The 17986-nt window shown below is 42.2% G+C and overlaps 1 protein-coding gene across 1 annotated transcript in view; it reads right to left on the bottom strand.

Moving 5' to 3' along the window:
• The window catches only part of dpy19l1l (dpy-19-like 1, like (H. sapiens)), a 46352-nt gene that overhangs the window by 3060 nt on the left and 25306 nt on the right, over positions 1-17986 (bottom strand). The window contains exons 10-20 of the mRNA XM_083989782.1: positions 15657-15734; positions 12854-12940; positions 10662-10721; positions 9861-9941; positions 9009-9110; positions 8518-8589; positions 5671-5750; positions 5048-5072; positions 2674-2793; positions 2386-2560; positions 560-659 (exon numbers count right to left, since the gene is read on the bottom strand). Of these exons, the coding sequence (XP_083845908.1) occupies positions 560-659; positions 2386-2560; positions 2674-2793; positions 5048-5072; positions 5671-5750; positions 8518-8589; positions 9009-9110; positions 9861-9941; positions 10662-10721; positions 12854-12940; positions 15657-15734 (980 nt within the window). The remainder of the gene's footprint in view (positions 1-559; positions 660-2385; positions 2561-2673; positions 2794-5047; positions 5073-5670; positions 5751-8517; positions 8590-9008; positions 9111-9860; positions 9942-10661; positions 10722-12853; positions 12941-15656; positions 15735-17986) is intronic.

The following is a 17986-nucleotide window of genomic DNA, read 5'->3' on the forward strand; positions in this document are numbered from 1 at the left end:
GAGGAGGAGGGGACGATAGAAGAGAAATAGGAGGGAGAGATAGGAGATAGAAGAGGAGGAGGAGATAGAAGAGAAGGAGATAGGAGATAGTAGAGGAGGAGGGAAAGATAGGAGATAGAAGAGGAGGAGGAGGGGGCGATAGAAGAGGAGGGAGAGATAGGAGATAGAAGAGAAGGAGGAGGAGATATTAGAGGAGGAGGAGGGAAAGATAGGAGATAAAAGAAGATGAGGAGGAGATAGAAGAGGAGGAGGAGGGGGCGATAGAAGAGAAATAGGAGGGGGAGACAGGAGATAGAAGAGAGGGAGGAGATAGGAGATAGAGGAGGAGGGAGAGATACTGTAGGAGATAGTAGAGGAGGAGATAGGAGATAGTAGAGGAGAAGGAGGACTTCAATAAGTGACTCTCCTCTTGCCAACTGTCCCTGTGCCACTGGCCGCCACATAAACCCCAAACATTATCCCCCACCCTGCACTTCTTCCTAGTGCTGCAGAATCAATTGTTGTCTCCATAATCTCTATATCCACATCTGGGATCTGATCTGCTGTGAGCTGCACTGACCTCAGACCAGCGTCTTCGTAGTGGGGGTGGTTGACGATGGGCCGACCCGTGGACAGTTTGACGCTGGCCATGGTGGGCATCGCTCCCGCAAACACAGAATCTACATCACAGGGGGAAAAAAAGCATAAATGAAAGAGTCAAAAACTAATGAACAGTGTTTGATGCATTTTACATTCATCAAAGAAAAGAAAAAGTACTCCTGTGATTTCAATAACACTGGAATGACTTCTGAATGAACTGGGACTTGAGTCTGAACAAGATACAGACCCAATGAGAGACAAGAGAGAGGAGGAGGGGATGAAGTTGTTCAACTGTGAAGATGAACTCAGATTCTGGAGCTTTTTATCTCATGTCGGGATCAGACCACACAAATTCAGGCTGATTTTCACACGGTTTTGTCATGGCAGGATTTGTTGCATTTCCCTGCCTCATTTAACATCTCCTATAAAGTGAACCTTGATGCTGACCAATGCCACAACCACATTTTGAAAATACACAAGTCAAAAGTCCGAGCCCCTTTCGTCAGACTTGTCTCTGAAGCCACGCCTCCAGAGCTCAGGAAAATGCAACGCTTGTTCAGTGCTGGGTTCACATCATCAAGGTGAAGCCACAGAGGTATCATGCTCACGGCCTGACCCAATGTAATCCCAAAGTGACGCGGCTTTCCGCAATACTGTCGCGTGTCACTGTGCAGCATCGCTAACTTTTTCTCATGGCTCATTCATCTGAAAGAAAACACCTGACATCACCATTAACCACTCAACATCCAGCTCAGAGCTACATCACCACCTACCAGACTGAGGTGTGGTACATTGGATCACTGTTATTGTCTTTTCCGCGGTCGTTTAACTTGTTGAAGACTCTGATCGCACAGTCGATTAGTGCGGGAGAGCGGTACGTCCAGAGGAGGGAGGGACAGAGACGGCATCACGATCCAAATGACTTTAATGCCACGTTACCGATGATTGGATGAGGTTTTTACAGGATTGCCCCTCCCACTTCTTTCATTTTTGTGAAAAAGCATTAAATTGATTGCAATAGGAGTGTGAAAAGGTTTTAAAACATCATGATCAATGACTGGTCGGGGTCGTACCTGAAGTGTTTCCAAGATGATCATTTAATGTGACATGAGGACCATCAAGAAAGACAAAAATATTGTGCAGTCTGATCCTGGCAAAAGTGGAGCTCTTTGACTTTTAATCGACCTACACCTCTGCTGTAATCTAACATTGTTTATAAAAGGCAAAGGAAACTCAATACGAGTTCACTATTGTGTTGTCAGCTCATAGAACTCGCACTAATTACTGTAAACCTTCAGCCTGTTTGGCTCAGTTCAGCTAGTTGTGCCACATTGGGAGCTCTGCTGCTCTGCTGCTCTGACACCCACCATGGGCTCCTCCTTTGATTAGTGATTGACGGTCATTAGTTTAATTAGTGTTGACAGCAGGTCACTTCTTGGCTTCTGTGAAGTGTTGGACAGGATTTTTCGCCATGAAACTTCCACTGAGCTCCTTCCAAGAGACAAACAACAAGGGGATTTGAGTTCAGTGCAAATCTCGACTACACCTAAAAATAACTGAGCTGTGAGGCGTTCGGTTCAGGGAGGCGACACCACGACTGTTTTTCCTTCCTCCAGAATAATCTGGGATGCTCTTCAGTTGGCATTTTGATGTTTTCTGTAACTTTAAACACACATGTTCTTTATCTGGATACGGAGCAGACGTGATTCTCAGTTATGCCTCTAATTCTTCCATCTCATTACACTGAGCTGAACGATCAGGGTCATTATTCCCACTGTAACCATGGCAACGGGAGAGTTCACTCACCAGGACGGCTGTTTTCCTGGATCCAGTCCAGCAGCTCCTCCTGCGGCATGTTGCTGAACTCTCCGATGATCCCCCACTGGGCCTGCAGGTTGGCCACTCCCTGCACCGCCATGACGGCCATGACGGAAAACGCCAAGATCTGGAGCTTCAGCCTCTCCCCGATCCAACTGAACAGCTGCCACAACATAGACGGTGTGAAAGAAGGAAACATCTGTATCTTTTAAAATGTAGTGGATGGTGAATGGTATTTATTTTTTTAGAGCAGTTCACTGGTGGTGGGACTCAGACCTGTTTGGAGCAGATGAGAGAGGCCATGATGCACATGTGGGGGGTCAGGAAGAGCTTCAGACGCATGATGAGGACGGCCAGAACGGTAAACGCCACCAGCTGCAGACTGTGGTACACCAGCTGGGGGGGGGGGGGCAACAAGTTCACATACAGTCTGTCATCACAACAATTTGCAGAGGAAATAACAAAGAAAATAGGAAAATAAGAGAAGTTGTGAAGTTAATGGAGCTTTGAGCAAACTGAGCAGAAGTGGCAGCTGACTGTCTGACCAGGGCTGTCATAATAAGACATTTTAGTTGAAGATCATTTCCCTTACAAATAATTGCGATTGCGATAATTTCATTTCATGCTGCTATTATAAGTCTAAACATAGTTTAATTATACACAAACTTATGAAGAAGAAGAGCTATTGATTGGCATTAAACATTGGAACATATGAATAAAAGCTACATTTCTGTTTGACTTTAGGCTTTGACACTAAACCCATAATGCTGAAGTCAATAGATGCTCATCGAAATGTGGTCGTCAAATATTAGAAATGAAGCCCTGCCAGGTAAACAGTTTGTGGCGCTACACTGTATTCACATTTCATCTCTCCAACACTGCTCTCTGAATATGAAGTAGATTTAAGATCAACCTGTAACTATAATTCGACAATGTGTTATAAACTCAGCTCAAATCTTCAATTGTTCTGTGAAGTTTTATTTAAAGCAACACAATGTAGAATTTGTGATACTGGTAGTCTGGTTGAGAAGAGCAACCGTCTGCTACCTTGTTCTCAAAGAAGCACAGTAGCCTACGCAAATTGGTTTGCCATTGCCGGTACCACCGGTACCGTCGCTGTCGTCATTACCGGTACCAGTGCCGCGCCGTTGTCATCATTGGTAGCGGTGCCTGGTCTCCAGAGCTCACCGGCCATGTGGCCCAGCACAGGGCGCTTGAGTGTGGGTGAGAGGAGCAGGGAGACCGGGCCTTAGCTTGGTCTCTGGATCTTAGCGGAGCTGCAGAGTACCAGGACCACAAGGGGGGTTTGTTCCTACCCGCACAGGAAAGTTACAAATTGCAATTGCAGCCTGCGCGACCCCGTTCATGCTGCAGCACAGCAGGATTCATCCTATTAACTGTTTCTCTACAACTTAAATGAGTTCAAAAACAATATTTGAAGGTCCAGAATTTACACAGTGTTGCTTTAAATCCACAATTTCAGTGTTTGTGTACAAAATGAAATGAAACATGAAGAATTTGTTGCATTTCTTTTCTTGTAAAACATCATTTAGAACCATCCTGCATACCATCCAAGGTGCTGGACTGACCTTGTTGTGTGAACAGGTGGAGCTGGGGTGGACAACCCACTCCACCTACTCCACCCGACAAACAGTGTCAAATCACTGCCAAGAGCTTGTATCATCAAATAAAAGGAGAAACCACTTGCTCAACAGAGCGGGTTTTCTCATTTTGTATTCACATAAAACATCTTTAGGTTTGATTTCTTTGGACTGACAAAGAAAACTATTTGAAGACTATACGTTAGTCTTGAAAATTCTAAAACTACGGACAGAAGATTGGAAAAAAATTCAATATTCAGTCTGCAGTGATGTGTTCAAATACCAAATATGCTCCCTCTTCCTGGCCCACTGCTTCCCCTGATGTCAGTAAACTGTCAGTGATGTAATGTGAGGAAATGCCAGTACAGATTAAGATGATAAGGTCTGCTGTCTGCTGATGTGAAATCTAACTTTGGCTTGTCTGAAAGTGTTAATTGTAAAAGCCCCAACATACTTCAGGATTGTGCTTCATGGGCTGCATTCAGATGGGCATTTTCTTAAGCGTAGGAAAATCCTTCTGAAGTTTTCCTGTCACTGTAAAAGCTGCATTTTGTGAACGGGCTGCAACGACATCTACATGGCGCTTTGATCTTAAGTGTGTTTCTTAACACGGCTTTTCCTGTGAGGAGTGAGAACCCTCCTTGTAGCGTCACTCATCAAGTCATAGGGAAACATTAAAGCAATTATGTGGGAAAGCGTGGCAGCCTCCACACGCTGGTGGCTGGTGGAGGAACATCTGAACGTTTTCCCTGCCCTGGGAGGGGGATATTAGAGAAAATGAGACGAAGCAGCAGAACAAAAGGCAGCGCAGTGAGATTTCTGAAGAGAAGAGGAGCTGCCTTTCATTTCTCAGTAATGAGAAAAGGGGTGAAAACACTTAGGGACACAGTAACTGAGCAGATGTAAGTGCACTGGTGGAATCTAATAAAAGAGGTTTAGGAGAGCAGAACAGGACTGTAGGAATGTCTGCAGGTTCACACTGAAGTGTTACCAAGATAATGTTCAATGTAGCTCATGACAAAGAGTATTGGATGAGAATTTTATCTCACCTCTCCTTTTGCAGCCATCTCAGACCTGCAGCAGAGCAGAAAGACATATTTCAATTCAGCTGTGATCACAAAATCAACTAAAAAACATTTCTATTTTCTGATTTACAGTAAAGCTACATATTTTACATTTCTCCTGACTTTTTATATATAAACATATATTTGTGGTTTTAAGAACCAAAAACCATATTAGTGGAGTCTATCAGACTTTTCTCTGGAGCTTTAGTAACAAAAGGTCAGTCGCAGCCAATCAAAGGAGAGGAGGCTCTGAGCCCTTCCTCTGATTGGCTGACTGTTTTCTGAGTGGTCCAATAAAAAATATGGCAGATTTTAAGTGAACACCCAAATCCTGCAAAGGTTTGTACGATTGGTCCAGGTGGGCAGGGATTGGTGAATGCTTTGTTGTGACATCACAAAGTCACACAAGTCCTGACAGCTCGTCAGGGTCAGCACAGACTGACACACAGGCTGTGTGTGTACATCTCTGTGGACTGAGGCTTTGATACAGTATGAATATAAAACCTACAGCTGCTTTATGATCAAACCACACATGGACATTTACGTTCATACTTTATGGGACCTTTAAAACTGTTGGTAAAGCAATGAGGAGCCCTGAGGTCTCTTACCCTGCAGCTTCATCAGCATCTTCGCTCCTGCCAGACGCCTTCCCTCCGTCCCTCAGGAAGCGGACTACGTCTTTGATGGTCTGAAAAAGGGACAAATTGTTAAAAAAAAAAAAAAAAAAAAAAAAATCGGCTCTTCCTAACAGCTTGCTCATGTATTCCCTGCCATGCTTTGTCACGTCGACTCATGTATTCTTAGCTTAGCGTGGGCAAGGCATAATGAGATTAGACAACATGAAGAGCAGTTGCTTTAATATTTTTTTTCCTCTGATGTTCCCCCATAGAAAAAAAAAAAGAAATCACTCAGCTGGCAGTTTATTAGGTACACTAAGCTAAACCTAATGCAGCCGACTCCCAACAGTGCTGCTAGACATCATGACGGTTTCAGTGCTCAGAGAAGCACAAACTGATTCAGCTGTGTGATTATTTTGGAGGAAGTAGTTTGAGGTGTTTTTATTATTTGGCTGACTCACATATACATAAATAGGTGAAGGAAATTAACGCCCCCTCCCTCCTCCTTTCTAAAAGCTTAAATATACCCATGCAAGTGTTAATTACACACCCCATGCAGAACTAATAGGACAATAGCTACTTTCTGAAAATGAAAAGCAGAATTTAAAGAGGCGGGCTCTTCCTCGACTGAAGCAGCTGCGTGGTAACCAGAGCAGATAAGACTCGTGGCTCTTCTTCCTGCTGCAGCGAGGCAGCGTCTCCAGGCTCTAAAGTGATTTGAACTTCATGTTCGAGTGCCTGCTGTATTGTTCTGACAATAGAGAAGGCAACAGATGAGGCTGGAGACTTCACGCTGCAGAACCTGACGCCGCGTGACAGTCGCAGCATCCGTGTGATTCCTGGCACAGCGCGGAGGAGCTCGTGCTTTCCCACAGAATTTAAAGGAGTTGATGTGTTGATGTTTGGTTTTGTTACTGCATGATGTGCTGTGATCTATTTTTAAATGTCTTTCCGTTGTTTTTATCAGATAACGTTCTCCTCAAAAATCACACCAATCAGAAATAAAGCAGTTCAGATGGAAATATATAATGAAGTATAAACTTCTAGGACTCCAGGACAAATCTCAATATTGTATCAGTAAAGCTTAACATAATTTGAAAGTATGATTGGTGTATTATTAATTCAGTCATTTACATAGTGTCTGGACCCAAACCTGCAGCGATGACTGGCGCATAATAAGCTCCACGGTGATTGTGTTCTGCAGCCCGCGGCTTTATTGCAGTAGAACCGTGCTGTTTATTGTTGATTACAACATGCAAGGGCCTAATTTCCACTGGGAATCGGGGGATAAGTCACCTTCACATCTCAAACTCAGCGACTGTCTCCTGCTGCTTCACAGCCTCTGTTTGGTTTCAGAACTAAAACCTCTCTGAAGATAAAAACATCTCACCGTCCAGCTGCTGAAATCCAGACGAGAGGAGAGGTTGATTGCTCTGGATTTGCCTGACAGGTTAGAAGCAAACTGTCTTTACTGTGAGAGAAAGACTCAAGGGCCGCCCACACGGATATGGGTAAAGGAGTACCCGCAAAAGTTTTTTTTTTTAATCATTTCAGCATTTTGTCCACATGGAAACAAAACTTTTTTTTTTTTTTAGAAACGGGTCCCAGAGTGGGTTTATCTCAAAACGCCAACCCAGTGTTTTTGTGTAGACAACCAAAACAGATGTTTTGTGAAACAATGATGTCATACCGCCCACCTCTCTAACCTGTAACCTGAGCCACACCGCTAGATGTCACTTAACAACATCAACAACAACAACAGCAGCAGCAGCAGGAGGATACTGCCGAGTCCCTCGGATACCGCGTCCATTACATCGGCATCGATCCGAGTATTCGGACTGGAACAACTCTCCGTCAACATCTAGACGACTTATGTTTGGAGTTTGAATACAGCATGTAAGATTACCTTGTCTTCTTCTCTGTTTCTAGTGTATTTGTGTGGCAGCGGTACAGCGTCACATCCAGGCCTGGCATATGTAATACAGCGTTTTTAGTCTTTTTTATTGGATTTGTGTGTCCGCAGACATTTCTAGAAACGATTAGTGTTTAAACTTTTTGAGAATGAACAAGAAAAAGATTGGGAAGATGTTTTGGGAAAGCTCCTTTTTCGGATGAGCAAGGCCTCAAATCGGGGGGGTTACAAGACAGAGTTGTGTTTGAGGTAAAGTCATGCAAAACCGTTGATGCACGTTCCCGTCTGGGGCGGTTTTTCAGCAAGCAGTCTCTGCATTTACCCCTAAAACAACTCTGTCTCGTAACATTCAGTTATTATCTCATAGCGTGGTGAATGTGCAGGTCACAACTTGTCCACCAGAGCGTTTTGGAGTTGTTGGATGTGTATTTGATGAGTTTGATGAGGGAAACCAAGAAATCCCATTAGCCTCAGTAGCGTAGCTCTGAGCAGCTCGCCGCTCTGCTCTGCCGTTCTAAAAACAGCTTGCACCGACAATTAAAGGTAACTAACCTATTCCTAAGACTATAGGAATTATGGCAATGGGCCAATTTGCCAAAATGTTGAACTATCCCTTTATGAAAATTAGACTAAACGCTCATTTCTATTGACTAATGACTGAACCTAACGATTAACTACATTTTGAGGTATTAAAGAAATAATCATTAACTGATCACAAACTCTCATGTTGTGTGTGATGGAAACACAGCTGCTTCTTTTGCAGAGTTCACCACCGTCTCACTAGATTTCCTTCACAGTTTCACTCACTCCGACTGACTCAACACCTTCTGCCTCGCTTTTCTCTCTTTTGTCCGATCTGATCTTCATCTTCTAAACCCAAACAAACCGTTTCTGATGTATGATCCAGAAGCTGAGAGACGACTCACCCTGCCTGCAACGAGAGCAACCACCAGCATGTTGATGGGCAGCAGCAACGTCTTGAGGTAACGGAGTGGAGTCTGAGGGAGGGAGAGACACAGAGACACTCGGTGAGGTGAGGTGAGGTGAGGTGAGAAGAGAGGGAGGCGATAGGAATCTAAAGGTGTTTTAGAAACGCACAAAAACAAACCCTGGCAGCTGTCGATCACGCAACTCTTTCCAGATTGAGCTGCCAGCTTTTGCTGTCAGGCCCGCCCCCCCCTCTCTTTAAACTCAGAGCACAGAGCCGGCTCCCTCTACGCTCAGCCCGCCTTTGATACCAAACAGCGGGTCTTTCCTTTTCATGTCTGCTATCTTCCTGAGCGACATTTGGAAAACTAAAACTCGGCAGCGTTTTCACAACAAACCACCTGAGACTTGGACTTTATCTGCGGCTCTGTGGGGAGATAAATGTCAGCTGTGTGACGGAGGCCGCGGTGCTGGTTGAAACAGGCTTTACCTCCAGCTCCATGAAGTCGAATTCTGCAGCACACGTGTACATCAGAGTGTGGAAGTCCTTGTAGCTGGTGAACTTGGATTTGATCAGGCCGCTGATGTGAGCCTGGAGGAGAAAGGAGATCGATGGGCCATACATTTTATTCTATTTTATCTTTTTATCTTATTTTTGTCTTTTAATATTATCTAATTAGTTCAGAGACAGTTCACTTTTACCAATCTAATCCTCCTACAGACTATACTTTATTCATTAATAAAACATTCTTCCTAGATTGATACTAATTTGCATATAATTCATAGATGGTTATAAATGTTTAACTCTGGATTAAAAAGCTAATTTATCATGTGTTTAATGACTGTATTTTCATACTTAATAAATGGAGGGAATAATGGAAAGGAAAGAGAAAAAGAACGTTTTATAAAATATGAAGTATTTAATACTTCTTAACAAATGTTTAACAGTGTGTAGTTATTTTAAAGTGTTGCCAAGTTTTCATTTGTGGGTTTCTTACTCTCATTTCTTTAATAATGAGTCAGTAATGTGTATCATCAAACATTCACACTGATCCTGAAAGTTATTTTTCACATTCTTCTCTTTTCTGAGGAATCAGAAAACTCACTGTACTCAAGAACTATGATTTATAGACAAATTATAATCCTTATTTCATCAGGAATATTGTTTAGTGTGGATTTCAAACTAAATATCTGCAATATTAAAAGATTTAAAAAGAAACTTCCCACCAACAGGAACTAAGATCAATAATAACTTGATATATTTATTGTAACTGGTACAATAAATTGATGAATAATATAAATTTACACGCTGTGGATTCAATGCAAAGAGGCTGTCACTTACATCATCCGAGGCGCCGAGGACTGTGGACAACATGAATTTGAGCAGAACCGTGGAGCCGACCCACGCCAAACCCTGCACGACCTGTGGAGAGGAGGAGGGAGAGATACACACTGACAGGCTGACACACACACACACGCAACAAGCTCAGACAGGAAGCAGGAATCAAAGCGTGGAGGAGCTGAGGGGTCGGGAGCTTTGCTGCTGTCGACTGGACTCAGTGGCAAAGACGTTCAGCCAGTGTCGTGGTGTTTTTAACCTGGTTTATCTTCAGCTCTTTAAATGAGAGTTGGTTACTCACAGAATCTAACCACACAGTCCAAAAGCTGAACAATCAATAACATACAAGCAATATTGGATTAGAACATTAAATATAGAATGGCTGCATTTGGTTATTTTTAACCATAATTAAAGTGAATTCCTCTAAACACAAGAAGCAGAAATGAATTCCGTTGGATTATTGGAGACGGTCTAGTGCATGGATTTAATATGAGTCCTGCAACTGAATCATATAGAGGAATAGTGGAATTAGTGGAGGCAGATGTTGAGAGTGAGAAATAACAGCTGTAATCGCTGAATGATTTTATGGAGACTTGGTTTTCTAATTCTCTTTTTATACTCTGGCTCTTTTTTCCATCTTGCCTTACATTTTTTTATTCATTTCTTTCCATGTTTCTCTTTCATATAGAAATGTTGGAGTAATGCCAGAATATGGAACATCATCAGCAGCAGAAGTAACAGAGTACAGTGAGTGAGTGTAGTGAGGATGAAAGCACAGTAGTAGTGGTGGTCAGTTGCACGTACCCAGATGATGAGGCCAGGTCTGCAGACTTGAGTGAATCGATCCCTCAGTGCAATGATCGCCTGAAAATAGACCATTAAAAGTAGAGTCAGAAGACAGTTACCTGGGTAATGTTCTACCAACTGCAACCCAGAAGGCAATCACCAGGAAATGGTGTAGAGAAGACTCTCCCACTGTGAACAACTGGTTGGACACAGCTGAGGAGATATTCGACATGAAAAGACTCACATATACTGTATTTCCTTTTCATAGACTATTTGCTTTTCTTCAGTGCTAAGTGTGTATCCACCATTTCTCCCGGCTTCACGGCGTCCAGTCACTATGTTTTATACGAGCCCATGGCGCCACATGCCCAACGTCACCTGTGCTCTGCCATTGGCTGGGGAAAACACACTGACTCCACCCAGAAATGTCCCAACACATGAGTAGAAGCCCATAGGAGGAGTAGTAGTAGTTTCACAATTAACCTTTCCTTTTTCTTCGCTGGTTAGTCTGTATTAAATGCCACGGTTACTTAACCACAAAGATCCCTCAATACTGTCGCTTTACAAAAAAAGATTATGCGGGAATTATATCGGTTGATCAGCGCAACTCGCACAGAACGAAAACAAAGTTGGACATCAACCACGTGTGTAACTTTGTTTTCATTTCATGCCAGCTGTAGAACAGAGACGTGCTCGAGTGGTAAAGTTTGGCAGAGGACGACTCATTCCCTCCAAACAAACGTATTCAGTCGAGGACGGCTCGCCAGCCTGTAAAACATGCTGCAATAAAGTAGCAGCTCATTGGAGGAAATTCGTCTAATATGTATCACCACCTGCTGGCTTTGTACGCCAAAGGAAAGCTAAATGCACAGTACCTAACTGGGTTTATTACGTCAATGTCAATTTACTTACACGGACCCCGAGGAGTTTGCTTTTGGTTATAACAGAGTCTGATATTAAAGGGACAACGAGGAGTTTTGGAAAAGCGAAGCGTTTTCACACTACATTTATGAGCCTCCGCGCGCACCGTAAAATTCTTTTGACCGGCGCAAGACAGACTCATGTTTTCATTCATCAAGAATTAAAGTCAGAGGTTCAAAGAGGTTCACATACCGTCGTAGTTCCGACCATAAACGGCGATTCAGCTGTGTTATTCTCATGACTCGTTGCGAAACCGAAAGTAAAAAATGCTGGTCGGCTCGACCAGCATCTCCGCCACCACTAATAATAACAAAATAACGATAGAGACAGAACGATATATTTATCGAAAATGGGCCCATTAACAAGTGTGGGTAGCGGAGATTCATCCACATTAACGTGAGACTTTTTTATAACCGAATAGAAACTCCTCGTTGTCCCTTTAATGTGGATGAATCTACGTTACCCACATTTGTTAATGGCTCCATTTTCGATAAATATATCGTTTTGTCTTTATAGTTACTTTGTTATTATTATTTAGTGGTCGGCTCACCCAGCATTTCCTTCTTTCGGTTTCACGGATGCTGCCCGGCGGGTCATGGGAATAATCGCCATTTATAGTCGGAACTACGGAGGCTCATGGGAAACGTAGTGTGAAAACGCTTAGCTAGATAAATGTAGGTCTCATTGATTAGTTGTTGAATGTTGTCGATTAGTTTGTTTGAATGAAAAGTTGTCGCTTTCCAAAACTCCTCGTAGTCCCTTTAACGTCAATGAATTTGTAGGAATTTAAATGTTAGCGTGTCATTTGTAATATAAAATAAACTTAAACATTTGGTATAGATGACAATCACTTTAATATTTTAAATTAAATTTCCCCTGGGCAATAAATAATTGGCCCTACACTTATAGATACTTAGTAGTGTAATTTGATTTTACACATTCATAGTGTTGTGAAATTGATTAATGCAGAATAATTGTGATAATTATAATACTGTGATTATTTGTCCAGAAAATCTACAGTATAACCGTGAAATCCCTAGCCCATGGGTGATGATTAAGCAGGATTTCTTTTGTTTAGTTTTTTAGGAAAATCCTGCAGACTCTACCTTTAACAAAATGTAAATTCCAAACCTTCCTAAAATGATCAAACGCATATGGCCTCAGTGGTGGTCTGGTTTCAGTCTGTTTTGTCCCGTCATGCTTTTACTTGTACTCACTATTTTGGACGGAGTCGTCTTGTCAGGCCTAATAAATCTCTGAGCGCACACAGACGTTCAGGTCCGACTCACCCAGATGGAGACGAGCGAGGAGGCGTAGAAGGACGTGAGGAGCATGGAGTTCCCGAACATCAGGACGAAGCAGACGCCGAGTGTGATCTGTGTGTGTGGGGGGAGAGAGAGGGAGAGAGAGAGAGGGGTGGGGTGACAGAGGAGGGTGTTATAGTGATGAATAACACCTCTTTAACATCAATCCTGGTGCTGAACAGGGCTGGGGACTGTGGAGCAGCCACAACAACCACTGCCTTCTGTAGCTTCATCATTTGTGTGTGTAATTTGAAATAATGCCACACACACACACACACACACACACACACACACACACACACACACACACACACACACACACACACACACACACACACACACACACACACACACACACACACACACACACACACACACACACACACACACACACACACACACACACACACACACACACACACACACACACACACACACACACACACACGAGGAGCTCAGCAGAGAGAGAGAGACAGTGTCTGTAGGTTTTCAGTCTCTCCAGCAGGAGGGTGGTCTGGGATGGATCGCATTAAGAGCCAACAATACGTCTTTCTGTGCCACAGTGTTGTTGAAAACACTCCAGAGATTTAAAGCAGTGCATTAAACTTTGAAGACGCAGCCGCTCGCAGAATATAATCCTATTACGTTAACTTTCTGAGGCTTAATCCCATAGTGAAGAGTGGAATAATGCTCTTCTCTGTATTGTGTCGACAGCAGGGTGACACAGAATGAAAACATTTTTTGGAGTTTGGAAACAATATTAACTGAGTAGTCAAGTCATTTATTGATGGACCTAAATTGCGTACTTCATTTTCCAAGACCAAGAAAACCAGCATTTCAATGTTTTTTTTTTTCTTAAAAGGTCCCTAATTATCATATTTCCTGTGTTTTAATTTGAAATGTTGATCCATAGTAAGATATATTTGTTGTTTGATACAACAAAACCCATCTGGGTGTAATTTTACATCCATCTGTGTTGAACTCAGTGTTTGGAGTTGGTTTCAGAACCTTTCCTCTGATTGACTGACTTGTTCTCTGAGTGAAGTATGGCCAGGTTAAACAGGTTCATGTAGAAGACTGTAGTGACAGTCTGCTACTAACAAATCTACTGATTAGAACAGACTGTGATGGTCCATCAGTGATGAAATGAGCTGAACAGGGTTTTAGCCAATGGGCTTTAACACCACTGTACTGCTGCGCAATACTGACTTCCTGTCTCATAGTTTCTTTGCTCAGCTATGAAATGACTGCAGTGTTGGTGTCGCCTCTACAACAATAACAAAAAGAAGGTTGGATGCTGTGTGGTTCACAGCAGAGGCATCAATGAGGATGGTAACTGTATAGTTGTGACATCACAAAGTTACAGAAGTTCTGACGGCTTGTTTTAAGGCTCAGTTTCTGAATACACAGGACATGTGCATTTCTCTCTGGACTGAGGCTTTGATACTTTCACTGTATTAATATAGAACCTAGACCTGCTTTATAATCACACTACACATGGACATCTACCTTTATACTGTATGGAGCTTTAATACAAACATCTACCTTTAATCTGTATGGAGCTTTAATACAAACATCTACCTTTATACTGTATGGAGCTTTAACACAAACATCTACCTTTATACTGTATGGAGCTTTAACACAAACATCTACCTTTATACTGTATGGAGCTTTAACACAAACATCTACCTTTATACTGTATGGAGCTTTAACACAAACATCTACCTTTATACTGTATGGAGCTTTAATAAAATAAAAAAGGTCAAATATCAAACTTGTTGCTGATTCATTTTCTGTTCTGCTGCACAACTGAACTGAATTTCAGCTCTGTAACTGTTTCTATTCTGAGACAAAATATCAAACCTGATTCCTGCTTTATGAACTGAGACAATTCTTTAGAGATTTTAGAGACTCCCTGCATTCATAAGACAGGTTCACTAAAAATGAAAATATGGGGCATGTGCAGCTCTGCATGTAACGAGTGACTTTGCTCAGACTACGTTAACAACTCTGTAGGTCGTAGAGGACACGCGGCTGGTTGTGTGTTGCTATTCTTTTCTCGAATGCGCACACACACACACACACACACACACACACAAAGCCAAAGTCATCATTGCCAAGCTCTGTAAATTATGCAGAGCCATATGCCTTCCTCTGACACAAATCTCCACCATCTTACCACAAAGGGCCTCCTCCTTATCTGTGGAGCACACAGGCCCTGGCTAACAGCCTGGCATGCTGAGGGGATTAGGGGGAAAGAATGTGGAGCAGAGGGACAAGTGGCCAGAGTAACACACACACACACAGACACAGACACACACATAAACATCTTTACACATTTCGACATACAGAGATATACTTTTGTCCTTGGCAAAGTCCACCACATATCCTCTGTCTTCAGTGCTAAAAAAGACGCTGGTGCACGCGCACATGTGTAATGAACAGTGAAGAAAGTCGTCCCTGTCTCCGCTGGTGTCGTCCTCCCGGCTCGTGTAAAATTCCTCCGGCCGAGGAGGCGAGCGAGATAAGGAGAAGTGAGGCTGATCGCATTACACCTCAGAGGACAGCAGCAGGAAAAGACTTCCAGTGGTGAAGGGTGCGACACATGATGCAAAGAGCCCCCCCCCCCCCCCCCCCCCCTCCTTCAGGACTATTCAGGATTTTGCCTTTCTGCGTTCCTTATAATTTTGTCACAGTGGCGCTGCATGATGCACCGCTTCTTGTAAAGAGACAGAAACCGTCTGAACGGAGTGATCAGTGCAGGGTTTAGAAGAGACATCTACTGTACCATGTGTGTGACCAGGATGGACTGCATCTTGGAGGGGCCCAGGTAACCCAGGATGTAGGAAGCAAACAGAGACGCCACCTGACGGAAAACACAAATAAACAGGAAGTCAGAATAAGAACAGGGGCAGCAACACAGTCCAGAGAAACATTGCTAAATCAATACATTAAAATACATGCAGCATTACATATTTTCACTTTCCATATTTTTCTAACACTGACTTCTTCGAGGGTTTGTGGTTTTTAAAGTGCTGATTCACATATAGCAGGCAAAGGTAACTGACAGGTCAACGGAAAACAATACAATATACAGTTTATAGCGCTCTGGAAAAAATTAAGAGACCACCAAAATGATGAGTTTCTCTCACACTATTTATAGGTATGTGTTTGAGTAAAATTAAATTTAGAAAAAAATTGTTTTATTCTATCAAGTACTGACAACAATTCTCCCAAAACTGAAATAAACATATTGACATTTAGAGCTTTTATTGGCTGAAAATGACTAAACTAGTCTAAATAACAAAAAATATCAAGTCTTTTCAGACCCTGAATAATAATAATGCAAAGAAAACATGTTCATGTTTATTCCTAAACAACACAGCAAGAATATTTTAACTCAGGAAGAGTTTATAAATCAGTTTTTGTGGGATAATGTCAATGTTTAATCCCAGCAGTGGTTTTTATAATCTTCCTATAAAACCAGATGTGGTTCAGGTGATGACCGCATCAGTGTCTAATTAAGTAGAATGAGTTGTGTTTGTGTTGGTGTTTAAAAAAGAAAAGAAAAGAATGACTGTCATATATGTAGAGATGCTTTTAAGAAACATTTGTGAAAGTGGTCTCTTGTTTTTTTCCAGAGCTGTATATATATACAGTATATATATGAAATCTTAGACTTAAAACTAGGACTGTGTTCCCACTTCGTAGCTGTAAAGAGCGATAATGGCACAGCAGTGTGTGATCTCACATCTGCGCTGGCGGACTGTGATGAGTTTGAACAGTCCACCCACTCTCTTCAGCTTTGACTAGAGAGCAGCACTTGTGACAGACAGTTGACAGGACAATCTCCCTCCTGTTTCACAGTGCAGAGACTAAGAGTCTGGATACTACAATGATCTTATAAAAGAAAAATATTATTTACTGTCTGTTGATACGACAGAACATACATGTAATGTTGGATCAAGTCACAAAAAGAGCGACGCTACTAACAGAATTATCATGAGTTACTGGATGTTTGATGATGATTTAATACACATTAACACATGTGTCATTGTCACTCTGAACCACATGTGGAGGGCACGTATCACTGAAAACCTACGGGGATGATACAGCTCTCAATTATTTACCAAGTTCATGACTTGAATGATATTATATCCCATTTTTGTCCCTATGTCCCATCTGTGTGTCCTAATCATTCCTCACAATATCATGAATTAATCATTAAACAGATGTGAACCTCACTAAGAGTCAGAAAATGGATGGATAAATGGATGGAAGGATTAACCGAATACAAATAACCTTAGTTAAAAGGGTCCACATATGAATATATGAATATACATGAGTGATCTTCAACAACTTTACTGAATGTTTTCCAGCCATTTTCTGCTAAAATCACATACAGATAAATAATATTACTGTTCAGAATGTTAGACCTTTGTATATGATTTTTTTTTTTGGAGATAACTGCAGAATATAAATGAATGCTGCTGATTTTAATTTCACTACTCGCAGACATCCTGTTCTAATGACATCCTGCTCAATAATGGGGGCGGGGGAAAAATCAATACAGCATAGTATCGCAAAGACTGCCTTTTCAGAAAAATCTGATGTTAACAAAGTTTTAATTTGGAGACATCATTTGCAGTTGGAAAAAGATAATAAATCGCTGCATATTGCCAGATTTTTAATATCGCAAAATAATCGTTAGAGACGACACAAGTATCATGATAATATCGTCTCACAGGGCCTCTGGTGATTCCCACCGCTACTCAATAATGAAACAAATCTCCTGTTACATTTGTGAACACTGTATTTCCTCAATAATACGCTGGTATTCAATGAGGAAGCAGGTCTCTTACAACGTGCGGGGGATGTTGTTTACAAGAGCAAAACGCCGGCTCTAAAAACAAAAGATCTTCCGCCTGGGAGAGTTGCCATCAGACTGGCAGAGCTGTGACGGACCGGAGACAGACCACTGTGGACCGCATGCTGTGGAAATGCTCAGATTGACTTGAATAGGAGCGAATTGTTCTGGGATGTGCAGCGCAAACAGAGCAAGTGGAAGGAAAGCAGAAAATAAGGAGGCTTCATATTAAAAACAGAGGGAATTAGAAA

This window comes from Trachurus trachurus (assembly GCF_905171665.1).
Source record: "Trachurus trachurus genome assembly, chromosome: 16".
NCBI lineage: Eukaryota > Metazoa > Chordata > Actinopteri > Carangiformes > Carangidae > Trachurus > Trachurus trachurus.